Consider the following 13,533-nt stretch of genomic DNA (forward strand, 5'->3'; position numbering starts at 1 on the left):
AGGTAAATTCACCGATTACTCCTAACCCTTGAAAACTGCTGAATGAGAACCTGTCATGCCTGTTTCCCACCCTGACCCCGGGGATGTTGTTCGCTTACTACAAACACCCTGTAATCCATAGATTTACACAACACAAATTACAAGTTCTTTGATTTAAATGTTGAAAATGCTGAACTATTTTTTTTCGATTCTTTACAAAGCAGTTGACTCAAACATGAAAGAAGTCAGTGGAATGTAAGTTGTAGTGAATATTATACACTTTAATCAGCCAATCTCGTGAAATTATGACCAAAAAAAATTGTGCTCACTACCTTTAACTGATACCATATCAGTACTTTTTGATTCATGATCAATGATGTGGTGCTGTAAACAACTTCCTATTTGACCACATACATGTACATGTACCGGTACATACCAGTATGTGCTATTGTTCATTCCACCATTTTCCTGTTTCCATTTCATAGTGGTCCTTATTTTGACCACATAACAAATGCACCAGCTGACCAATTAATCCATGCGGAAGGGTTAATCCATTCGGATGTGTGGCAGTACCATCTGGGTACCCGCACGTGTCCCAATGACCCTCCTTACGCATTCACATCACATTCTGTTGCAACCGTCTCAACACCTGCCACCTACGTGTACACCACTCCCATAATCCTTGGTGCATCCATGCGGGGACAGATCAATCAAACCATAATTGGCAAGCGCGTCCAAAAGCACGATTCCCACAGCCAACCCTATCCTGAGAGAAAAACTAAACTAGGAGAAAGAACAGGAGGGTGGGCTGTCATCTCTATTCCTTTATTATCAAGATATCTATTTAATTGCGAACTCAGTTTCTAATTACTTGAGCGTGATGTGGGTCGTCTTTTACTTAATTACAGACTGTGGTTAGGTTTCATTTGTGTACTAATCAGTACATTATTAATTGGATAAATGGCCAATGTTTGCACACACAAATGGAGTGTAAGTGTGCATAATTATGTGTCAACACCGTTAAGCACATAATAGAAAGATTAAATTTGTGGCTAAACCTCCAGTGCATGCTGTGGAGTCAGAAAATTGAAGTAATTTAAATACAAGCTAGTACATGTACAGTACATGTACATGTACATATGCCAGTAACAACCTATAGTAGGCGTTATTCGCTCACACATGTGCAAATGTACAACTGAATTCTCCATAGAAAACTTGCTTCACAGGTACTATTTGAGTGTTTGCTGCAGAGGTTGAGTGAAGTTACACTTCATCATATTCACAATGAGTTGATGGTGACTGTCCACCAGACTGATGAACATTTGTAATGTAATCACACTCACATCAGTGATAATGGGCTGTGATATGGAACATAGTGTGCAAAATGGTTGCAATGGTTACTGTCCTCTGTTACAATGATCCAACTTTTTTACAGAAACCACTTTGCTTCTACTCAAAAAGCAGTCATTTTGAGGGAAGGACTGGATGTCTATGGGCCTACAGCCTACTGTCCAAGTACCTACTGTATTTAAACATGTAAATGTACGGAAAAATTCCTCAGAAATTTGATACACGTCTTCAAGTTCTGATATCTCTCTTCAGTTCTAATATGCATGATGGTATAGTTGCCAGCTGGTCTCTTATCTTGCCACTTACTGTGAAAACCAATGAGACTTACAATAGGTGGCAAAATTACGGACCTGGCACACACGTAACATGTACATTTTAATTCACATCCTTTTTCAGTATCTCAGCGATGCCTCATCATTTCTCATTACTCACGTTTTTTCAAATCAAGGAAAGTCCTTGGATAAGTGCCACTTCTCATCCCTGTCATTCACTCAGTCTTTTTATAAGCAAACATTTGATCCACAAATGTTTGTATTAAAATCAACACCTCCGAAGGTTGACCCTCATTCTAATAGTGAAGGCTCCTCCTTGATAAAAAAAAACACAACAAAGCCAGGTATGCTTCCTTCCCTAAGTCAGATTAAGATGCCCTGTTGATGTTGGGATAGGACATGTAAGCATGGTCTAGCCTGTGTGGTTTGAGGAGTTTAGGCAGGTAGCAAGGTCTCCGGTGGGTCTCTACAATGAAGCTGGGCAGGTCAGAAGTCCATGAAGCTTTGCTTTCTTGTACAGGCCCGCATATCAATCAAGGTTAAGCAAATTGTAGGAACATTCACAGCGAGGGTTATGACAACAACAGGGATGAAATCCAACCGGGAAATGAACAAAACTAAAACAGGATTAAAAGGCATTTCAACTCACATAAGGTTACTGTGGTAAGCGTCTTTCTTACCCTGTTACTCACTACACAATGTATATGAACATGGGTTACTTATGGGCTTTACTTTTGTTGTAGTGGGGAAGCAGAAGAACAAACATCAATGCAGAAGTACAACTTGGTAAAAAAAAATGGGCCAATTGATGTACTATTTCAAGAGAAACAAGAACAAACAGATTGACTTGGGACTTTGGTTGGTATCACACAGCCCTTTCAATCCTTTGGGGAAAGTCCTTACACCTTTTAAACTCTGTAAAAACAGATTTATTCTACAAGGATGAAGTGAGGCTATTTTGACAGGGAATTTGGAAGTTGGCATTAAAATGTCAAACAAAAAGTTATGAATATTTCCTTCGTCCAGGACAGAAAAACTGGGCATCAAAGGCAGATATAAAATTGAAATGTTAATTTAGTTTTAACGAAGCTGCCTGTTTCAATCATTCATGCTCTAAGTAACACTAAAAAAATAAGCACTTTAAAAATCTGGCCTAAGGGAAAAGTAAATACCACAAACCTTGCACAAACCAACAAAAAAGACAAACAAACTCCAAAGTTCCACATTTGGGTAATTCAAACCCTTAACATAAAGTGTCAATTATTACTGAAGTGTGAAACAGGCCCTCCCTAGCTCTAGAAAAAAAGGGTTTGATCCAGGAATTCTCACTTTCCAAGGTTCCTCAGCTGGAACAATACCCCCCTGATAGGCAGGCAATAATTAATCCTTGTCAACACCTGTTGAGTTAAGGGGTCTTGTCTTGGTTCCTAATTATGGCAGGAAATGAGCAGGCTGGACCTCTCTCTGTTTGGAGTATGGCCCAGTTCTGGTAACAAGATGAGGTATGGCCAGAATGCCCCAAAAGGTAATCAATCAGGATTTTCTTGCACGCCATAAATCGAGCGTAATAAATTATCACGTCAGCCTGGATGTGGAAAATAAGTTATTATGTGAACCATTCAGAGCGAAAAGGGATTACTGAGCATGAGGAAAAGTCTAGGGCAAAACATTGTCTGCTTTTGAACAAAAAACATGTCTGGCTCAGGAAAATGGGAAACATCAAGCTTATACCCGTATCTACCATACTTGATCAGCAGAAAGTTAAAAAACAAGAGAATAACAGAAAGGCATCAACATCTGGGGAATAACAGCAATCTTGAGATGCCACATACCAATTTGTTTCATAGTTTCTATATGTAGGCCTAGGTGACCTTTGAACTTGTGTATGTCTGTATCTATGTCTTTAAGAAGTAGACTTAAACTCTACTTTAATATTGGAAGCTTTTAACTTTCACTAACATATTTAAAAACACTTTATATTAAATGTTATCAAAACCTTTGAAAATATTTGGACGCTAACGAGGGTTGTAACTAGGACTCCAACCTGCGACCTCTTGGTTACTAGTACAGGCATCTTATTGCCATTTGACCAATGAACTGCTGCAGTCGGCTGGCAAGTTTGAATCCATGAGCAACTGGTGCTGTGCCAAACTTTCATGTATTTATAAGATGTAATTTTTTTTCCACTGCAAACATAAATCTACACGCATGTACGTAAACATCTGCAATGAAAATGCAGCCATCGCAAGGAATTACATTTCCTTCAATATCCAAAATGTTATGCAGTAAATCTCGCGTAAGTCGGATCCAATAAATAGTTGAATTCATAAATACCTCGGACAGTTTTTCTATTCCTATTGGTCGAAACGCATCACGTGACCATGAATTAACATTTGATAATGCCCACTGAGAAGTGATAATGCTCACTATGAAAATCACGCACTGGCACATGGATACGAGACAGTTTAATCGGGTCTGACTGGTCAGAAGTCTGTGTGCACCCGATGCGCTCAGTTCATTGAAGGGGATTCTATTGGACAACTTTCAAAAGGAATATACCATAAAATGGACGAGGTGTTCAGAAAAATGAAAGTAAAGTTTTAAAACAAAGTTGTTGGAAACGTTGACTTCTTTTGGCTCTCTGAATAAAAAGGTATTTATGAATGGGAATAAATATGTGCTTGGCCAGCCTTAAACTGGCGAACGAACATTGATAATGCCCTCAACTGTGACTTGGGCATTAGTCACGTCCACTCTCCTGAACCTTGGCCAGTCTTGAATGCATGTTTAAGACCAGCCAATCACATATTTATTCCCTTATTTAGCCTAAGCATACAAAAGTTTGTATTTACCTGGACTTGGCACTGTGTCAGGACAGACCCAGACTTTTGATTTCCCCTCCATTTGGAGCCCAGACTCTCCTCTAGGTACTGTTGGGCCTGGATAGCCACCGGCACGGACGGGGGAAGACGGCTTGCAGCTGGCAACGCACTTTTGCCTTGGCGAGAGGAGCGACTGTGCCCAGATCCATTCCCGTGTGAGTGCTGGGTGTAGAGGTAACGTTGTAAAGAGGCCAGGTCGCGGGATCCCACTAGTGCTGGGAGGTTACTGAGAGAGGCAGCCTCACTCTGAGACTGAGCCTCTTCCAGAGACTGGACCATGGCTACAGCTTCTTGTTTGAGCTGCTTCAACTGAGTAGAACACACTTCACACTGGCTGCCATTCCAAGCTTCATAGAGTGACTTAGGGATTTGAAGTCTTTCATAGAGAGCAGAAGAATCCTATGTTGAAAGGAAATACAAGCAATAGAAAAAATGTAAGACCAACAAGTCAGATGTACAACGTTCTTATCAATGTTGAGCAAACTTTGATTGATCTCTGTCCAAACCGCTCCGTTGTTCCTATTGCTAGTAGACGGAACCTGCTACAAACCAAGTCAGTTGTACTCCATCGCTGTTCATGTACCAGGGTCATGTCCTTCCACTGATAACTGAATATCTTTACCTGAAACATGTTTTGAAAGTGGGTGACCAGCTAGAAGGAAATCGCTGAACTGAACCTTCTGACAGCACAAATCTACCAGTTGACCTCCCAATCCTATCAACAATTACCAGGTTCTCTCATACTCCAAGCAGAGCCTTTCATTTCATTTTCAAAAGTTCGTCCACAGCAAACATTTATTTACATAGTCTTCTCATAGCCCTGTTTCAGTAATGACACAAGCATGACAACTTCCAGTTGCAGCATCACATTAAATTTCAAAGGCATATTTTTTTCAGAAAAAGCACCACCATAATTCAGTCAGGTATGGTTCCCGGTGTCTTCCTACAAACAACAACCAGGGCCTAGGGTGTTGTGGTGGCTCCAAAGATGAAATGCAAACCAGTGTACCTGCCAATGCATATATACTTGGACTTAATGATCCCACCAGCAAACATATGCATGTTTTTCAACAGTTGTTGTTGTGGTCTACTGTACCTGCTCAGGACCTGACCACTTGTCAATCAGCATCAGCTCTATGTTTATCTGATCAGCAATTATCTCAGGTTAGAGCCTGGGTATTCTCTGGGGAATTGGCTCAGGCATTCATAACTTTTACCAAACTAATCCAAGTACCATGCTAGAAAGCTACTTGTATAGAAACCACAGAACTTCATAGAAACTGGATTAAGTGACTGTTGCACTAAAGGGTGGGAAAAGGTTGGGCAACACAGTGGCAATTTTTTGTCAGAGGTTGTGAGTTGTTTCAGTTTTTTAGGATCAGGAAAGGGGAGATATTTATAACTTCAAAGTTGAGTTGACACAGTGAATCACAATGTGAACTTGACCTGAATACCAATGGAAGCAAAGAAACTCTAGCTACTCACACTTAACCCTGACTTCACTTTGCTGGTTTTGAAAGTAACATGTACATAAATTTGCTCCTAAACTGATAAAGCATAGTTTATACATGAAACTAATGAACATATCTGATGACAACTCTCACCTTTGTTCAAATTTCATTGGTGTTTTCCAAATATTAATGAGAGAGCAATATTCGGCATGGCACACAATGCTCAACCTGTGCTTCAACTATGGAAAGACTGCTGGTTTGTTCTTCTGAATCAGTTCTAAATGAGTCCAAATGCGTGACTACAAAAGAGGCCCCTGTTAATGACAGCCTTTTTGAAGGGTCTTCATGATGTACTCTGATGACATGCTTTCCATTTTCATACACATTACAATCCTCAAGATCAATGACAAACTTGAACTCAATCACAGTTGAAAAACAGACAAAAGGTTTTCACCTACCCGAGACTTTGGAGAAGCATGGGAAGGCAAGTTACACGGACTGGTACAGTTATTATACTTAGAAGAAAACATTGTCCATGGCTCAATAACATCAGTGTTTTAAAGGAGAGAGTTGAAAGTCCACAGAACTACCCAATTCCTTCTGGTGAATCCCTACAGCACAGCATCAATTTGTACACAGTATGCTGACTTAGCTTTGGGTAACATTGAGATTTAGCATTCCTCAAAGCTCTTGTGACTGTGAGTGAGCCACAGTACCACCATGTGGGCTCTATGTATTGGTCACCAACACCTCATGATATTGGTGAAAGCCCAGAGCCACTGTGACCAGCAAAGTAAACAAAGTATCTGGCTGAACAATTAGCCTGATTAAAGCAGCACTGACCATGGACTGACCAGTCAGTAGGGATCATGGACTGACCAGCCAATGTGCAACTGGTGATGAGGTCATGTACCAGAGGTCTAAAGGTCACCTGCTCATTTCTGAGAAAAATACGGGGAAAAGTTACTCAGACAGATGAAATCTTTGTTACTCAAGCAAAATTTTGCCAAGTCTGAAAGAATATTCATAACTTAAACTTATGTAACCTCGTAGAAAAGCAATGTTTAAAATGGAAATTAAAATTTATGAGAAGTTCCAGTTTAAACTTTAAGCATATTAAAATAAACTGACAAAAAATATGTTCATATTTTATAACTCTAACAAAAGAAACTAGTAGGGCCTACAGTTTATAGGATCTCCACAAAGAAAACGTTGCTCTCAAATACAGTTTCTTTTCTAAGAAAAAGCCAGGCAAATGTAGGTTGAGAGTTCCATCAAGAGTCCAATTGGCCACAAAATGGCTTGCCAAATATGATTGAGGATATTACACCTGCTAAAGATTACCTTTCAAAATTGGGTCAAACTTTTGACCCTGTTGGGTATGTATGATATGTGTGTGCAGTGGGTGTTCCCCATACCAAAAATCTAGGGCAGCCATGAACATTGTGACACTGTGAATTATGTATTGTTGGAAAAACATGTGTTTTTATGCTGAACTGTGGTGGTTCATGGTGGTTTTATGACTCCATGGTTGTGACAGTCAAAGAATGTGATTGACATGTGGGCTGGATGTATGACTCCAAACAAAGCCCCTTGTTGTCTGGGGAGGGGGAAATAATCTGGGTTTTGATTGGTTGTGATGTGCCAGCACAGGTGGAATCAACCAATCAAGTATCGGTTATTGTCACTGTGCAGTCAATGCCAGAGCACCTAAAATTAATTTAAGTCCAACGAGCAATTTCAGTTCTATACCAACAATTTGGCAGATGTCAAATTTTATCTTGGCATCGAAATATTTGACCTTTATGATGCAATATTTCTTGGATTGCCACCAACAGAAAAATGTTAATGTTACTCAAATAATATTTGTGTACTTAGTAGATTATTTACCATTTATTAGCAATTTCCACGGACATCCAAGTATGTAAAGCTCACAGTAAAACCAGGCTATTTCCTAGGTTGGTAAGTAGGCATTGTAGAACTCAGGTAAAAATGTTGAAGACTGTGTTAAACTATTTGACTGATGTCAAAAGTTGCCCTTTCAGCCTTCTGTAAATGATTTCCTTAACTCCCTCAATTTCCTGTACTTTGGTCGATGAAATAAAGTCAAATAGGCAAAGTAAAAGCCTTCTTTTTTTTTAGGTCAACTTCAAAAAGAAATCAGTCTCAAAACCTCTTGAAGTTTACATCAAGTGTAACCATAGCTATTAGTCCTACTGTCTGCAAATTTTTGTTTCTTTTACTACTGGCAATTTAACAAATACATGGCAAATGGAACAGCATTTGCCTTCAAAAGGAGGAAATCATTAATAAAAACTCGAGCCTACTACATGCTATCTGGCTGCCAATAATAGACAAGATTTAAGATTCAATGCAATCAAACGTCAGCCAATACTGCAGGTGCTTTCTAAGAACTTTTGGCAATCAACAAATGCAGAAATGTACCCGGTATATGAACTGCAATCTTACAATCTGACAACTTTCCTCTCTTGAACACTGTGCTCAAACCCCAATTTTTTACTGCTGAATTACATTTCTTTCCGTTGAAGCGTATTGCAAATTACTGGTACTTCTCATAACTATTTATCTAAGATTTTATTGCTGAAAAAAAAAACATGTTTTGAAGGAAAGCTAACAACATTCAGGTTCGGACATTATTTTCATGTAACAACAAAATCTGCAAGGCTGGGTCATACCCAAGGCAAAAAACTGATTAAAAAAACTGATAAAGACACAACATCAGAAATTCAATGACAAGCAGTCTGAAAACAATCAGAATAAAAAAACACCAAATCATAACCTAGAATAACACAACTGATAATGATCGACCATGGATCGACCAATGTGAGCCACACACAGCGCATAGCAGGATCTGACATTGACTGCAGAGAGCTCCCAAGGGTTTCGCCATCACAACAGAATCCCTGAATCTTGGCTTTATCTGACACCTGGACTGAGTTGGCAAGTTTGGAGAATGCAGGAGACAGCATGGTTTCCCCTTATCTCTCTGTATGGGTTCACACCTTGCTCAAGTCTGATCAGGCAGGGAACCAGACTGGATTAATCAGAAGTGACAGGATTACTGAGTTGATGGAAAACTCTGACAGTTGCGTGTGACAAGCTTGTGACAGAAACAGATCTGAAACCTCAATTACGAAGGACAGGATAGGGGTCTGGCAGGGAAAAAGACAACTGAGTTACAGCATAGAGCTTTATGATTACAGTATAGCATGGAGCCATGCTGTATAGCCAAAAGGGTATCTACAACACAGAGCTAAACCCATGAAAAAGGAAGTATAAGTAGATCTGTTCTCACTACAGCCTCTCAACTGGGGATGAACTCGTCCCTGAGCAAACCCATGACCACTCTGGGTTGATAATTTGATTTTCAACCCCATGTTCAACCCAGTGTTCTTTCACTCTTATTTCATGCAAACTGGCTTTCTGCAATCTTCCTTCCCCAACAAAAGACAAGCTGAAATGATACACATTACAGCTCTGCAACCAGCGTGTGGATGTGTGCACATCTTGCTGATGCATACATGCCGAGAGTCTGACCCAAAGAAAGTCATCGCGAGTTGAAAGCGCCCTCTCTTGACCCCAGATGGAGTCCATCAGACACACATTTCTCATACCCCTCACAGATTTCCTACAGGTATTTTACACTATGATCTTTCATGATAAAGCTTTGAGGAGATACACAAAAAGTGATACCGATTCCTTCAATCACAAGGTTTTCATTTTGGACTGAGGATGAAAATTCTGCATCTCACAGCTGTAGATGAATAATGCATAGCATTTGCCAAGGTGAGATCATTCAGGTTAAAGTGATCAGGCACATTTCTTGAACTTTCAGAACAAAAATCGGTAGAATTCATCCCCTTATGCTTTGCAAAGATATCACAGAAAGGTAGAAAATGGCCTATCATAATCTAAGCTTTCAATCTGATAAAATCCAATTAAGTCTAGCTCGGCCTGATTAAAACTTTTGATTAAGCTTCTGATTTTAATGATGAATGAAGAAATAAATTAATGAATGCATCACCATGAAATGGAATTATGGAAAGTACACAATGCCCTGGTTGGTCAATTTTGCCAAGTACCAAGCACCATTAGGATAGTTGGTCATTGCAGCAAGCTGACAGAGATTTCAATCTTGAGAGATGTTATCATGCCTGGTACTACATGGCGTGAGGTCATCCCTTAGTCACACACAGGCCGACTCCGACCAACAGACTGCCCTTTGAAATTAGTGGCCTGGACAAATTGACTTGGAATAATCATAGTCGCTTCATATCAGAGGAATCAATGTCTGAAGAAAATTAACAAAAAAAACGAAACCATTTTTTAAATTTTCGCTGCTGAAACTGCTTGTTGCCTGGAGTGGCCTAAAATCTCCACACTTCAAAAAAGGCCTGTCATTTTGATTCTTGCCAAATTTTTCTCGAAGCTTGCCTTACAATGACCCGAAAAGTCTCTTCCTTTTCAAAAAAAATGTACGTGTATGGTTCAGACCAGCAGCAAGTAATACCAAACTTCTACCCCAGGGATAAAGGCATTGGCCCCGATACTTTCCCCACCAATCTCAAACCTCAATCTACCCCAAAATGGAACTTTCTTGTTCCATACTGAGTTCATGTCATACAAACCTTAGCCACAACAGAGTCATAATCGACCCAATTATTGCCAACTGTCTATCCACTGCATTTGACAGAGAACTGCAGTCAACTAACAACCTGACTTCAGACGGTTCAATTACTGACAAGTTGGTGGAGCTATCAAGTTCATTCTTGTTGAAGTTTCACAAATTTGAGTTTTGACTGCTGAGGAAAATCAGTGTATTGAAGAGTACAGAGTTACCGCACATCTATAACTCCCATCTTTGCAGTGAAAAAAGTAGTACTGATCAATAAATTCTCAGAAAAAAAACCAGCTGTTGAGCAACAACCCGCCATGTAACAACAGTGGCATATCCAGCGGGGGGGGGGGAGGACGGGGACAACTTGCCCCTCTGATGGAATTTTTTCCAAGAAGAAAACTTCATAGGTAAGAACATAATCGGTATATTGATTTATCAGTTATTAGCACCAAACCCCTAAGAAAACAACACGATGAAATAAAGCAAAGATGTTGGGACCGTGAGTAACGCCTTTGATTTTTTCTCCCCAAACATCATTCTGAGTGGGCCCAAGGCCACAGTCGCTTTTGAATTTGCCCTCCCCGACACCAAAAAGCTAGATACACCACTGTATGAACGGATCACTGTTTGAGCTGACATAAAGGTAAAGAATCAGGGTATTGTTGGAATCTAGCTGCAGTTGCAGGCATCACAGCAAATCATTTCCGAGCAACTACCTCTCAAATAACCACAAATGGTCAAGTTACACGGTCCATGTATTGACTCAAATCCACTTAGATGAACTTGATAACATGCAGATGCCATTATGAGCGATGAGAACAATTCTCCACAACATCCTACCGTCAATGTTGACCCTCTGCCAAACCTGTGTCAATGTCTGTGATTTTGTTTCAACCTGTGTGTACCCGCTGCCATCCAACCGCTTCTTCCGCATCCGAAAGTAAATGATTGTTCTCACTGTGGGTACACACGAACGCACCGTGACTAATCCGGGAGGACCTCTCCCGGCCGCTGAAACAAAATACTTCAGTCGGCGGCCCCGTGAATTTGTGAAGTGGCCGACATTGGCGGGATCGAGATGTGTGTTTGATGAGCGTGCAGGCCGAAACATCACCGGTTTCCCCCTCTTCACAGAAGGCTTTCCATACAGGTCTACATCCGGCAAGATACCTAAATCTAACAAAGACAATGACGTGACAAGCATGCAATCTGGCATAAGGGGACGACGTTTGACATTTTAATCATTGCCACAAGTTGTGGACTCAGTCATCTCATGACAAACTTCTCCCGCTTATTCACAGCAGGTGTTATAACTAAAAAAGTACACACACGCTCAGGCTGTGGGCACACAAAATTCAGTATCTGAATCAAATTATAAGGCCAAACATATTCCAGTATTGTAATAAACATAAAGATATGCTACACAAGCTGCAAGAATTACAAGAATCTTGTGGATGCAAAGTAAAAAAATTTCAATATGCTCAAGCCTTCATTTGCACATTGGTTTTGTTCACTCAGGCATGCAACTCTGACCCTTAAAAAAAGGAAATTCAAAGTTACTCAAGATTTTGGCTCTGTGTTTTCTGATTTCTCATAGTACACATGGGAAGCAAATAAATGAGTAAATCACCTGATTAAAGGAAACACTGTATGCCTGTTCAATGTTACCCACATTCCTCCTCCATTAAAACCTGTCAGAATCTATTCACATCAACACGAACCAACAATTCCATCAATCATATCAACACCTGGACCAAACAGGCTCACAAATCGCCCAAAGTGGTTGCTCTGTTTTGCTAAGAAAATCCAACAAAAAAGCTGGCCCTCCAAAACATCAGAGGCCAGGAAAGACTGCGCCCTGCAAGGTTTCACACCATCACAACAAAACAATCGTCAGAGTAGTCAATGAGGAGTTGATGGTGAATATGTACAAGTGCAGGACCTAGAGGGCTCCATTGTAGGCCTTCTGTTATTGCAGTCAGTGATGGGGCAGCTGGGGAAGTTTTTGTGGCCTGGTGAAGGCTGTTGATTAGGTGCTCGGGGCAACCACATCACCCAGATACATTGTCAAGAGCTAACCAAGCAATATTCTGAACAAGCCCCCAGAAGAGACCAACACAGATTTTCTGCTCCTAACCAACATCTGATTGGAGGTGGTTTAAAATGACACAGTTCCAATTGCTGGATTCAGGCATAGGCCTACATGTATCTCCTCTAAATATGAAGTAAGGAAGGTTGACAAACCAAAAAAGGAAACTCAGAATTACTCTCATGATCATATTGCCTGCTCATACGTTCAAACTTTGGGATTAAAACCTCAGTTCTTTCCCCCTTAGAACTACATGGGCAAAACAAACTTAAACAAATGGGGTTTTTAAGCTTTCTGTGCTTTAATCTACACTCACCAAGCCACAAACATTATTTGTAATAAACTTAAATGAGAGCTGATAGCCTGAAATGGGAGTCTGTCGGTTCATCATGTTCAAAAAAGGATTAGAAGCCTTAGCCAAGTCATCTCATAACAGGTACATGTAGCTTTGGGTCAATATCATGCATTTTGCTTCCAAGGAAAATTGTCATGCATGAGTCATGCATGAAGCAGAGGCTGATTACTTCACCAACAAACTTAGAAATAATGTTGAGGCACACCTGAGACACTTTTATTATCACACCGACCTACTGCAGGGATCAGGAATGATTTACAACTATTAACATCAGCAAGGTGTTCACCTTGTAATGGAAATATCACTAGGTCCTCTATTCATTTATACAGTGAAGTTAACAAAACTAAACTTGGTTCACCATTAATATGTACTTCTGTGTCTGTGAATTTGTTTGCAGTGTCCATGGAGCCAGTACAATTTTCCCTCTCAATCAAGTCTGAATTTTATGGAATCACCTATCAAGGGTCTTTAAATTACCTTGCTCATTTTGTTTTCTTCTGTTCCACTCACTTGGTG

The 13,533-nt window shown here is 40.2% G+C and overlaps 1 protein-coding gene across 12 annotated transcripts in view; it reads right to left on the reverse strand.

Annotated features, from left to right (window-relative positions):
* Positions 1 to 13,533, reverse strand: part of LOC110980495 (uncharacterized) — a 202,728-nt gene that overhangs the window by 97,104 nt on the left and 92,091 nt on the right. For 10 of the 12 annotated variants that reach the window (XM_087146343.1, XM_087146364.1, XM_087146359.1 and 7 more), the window contains one exon: positions 4,454 to 4,882. In XM_087146343.1, the coding sequence (XP_087002469.1) occupies positions 4,454 to 4,882 (429 nt within the window). Of the gene's footprint in view, positions 1 to 4,453; positions 4,883 to 5,105; positions 5,122 to 6,392; positions 6,612 to 13,533 lie in introns of those variants that run through there. The other 2 variants (XM_087146372.1, XM_087146383.1) reach the window with 2 other exon arrangements.

The sequence above is a fragment of the Acanthaster planci genome, linkage group LG01, assembly GCF_054643075.1.
Source record: "Acanthaster planci isolate LZ-2023a linkage group LG01, COTS_SCS, whole genome shotgun sequence".
Classification (NCBI taxonomy): domain Eukaryota; kingdom Metazoa; phylum Echinodermata; class Asteroidea; order Valvatida; family Acanthasteridae; genus Acanthaster; species Acanthaster planci.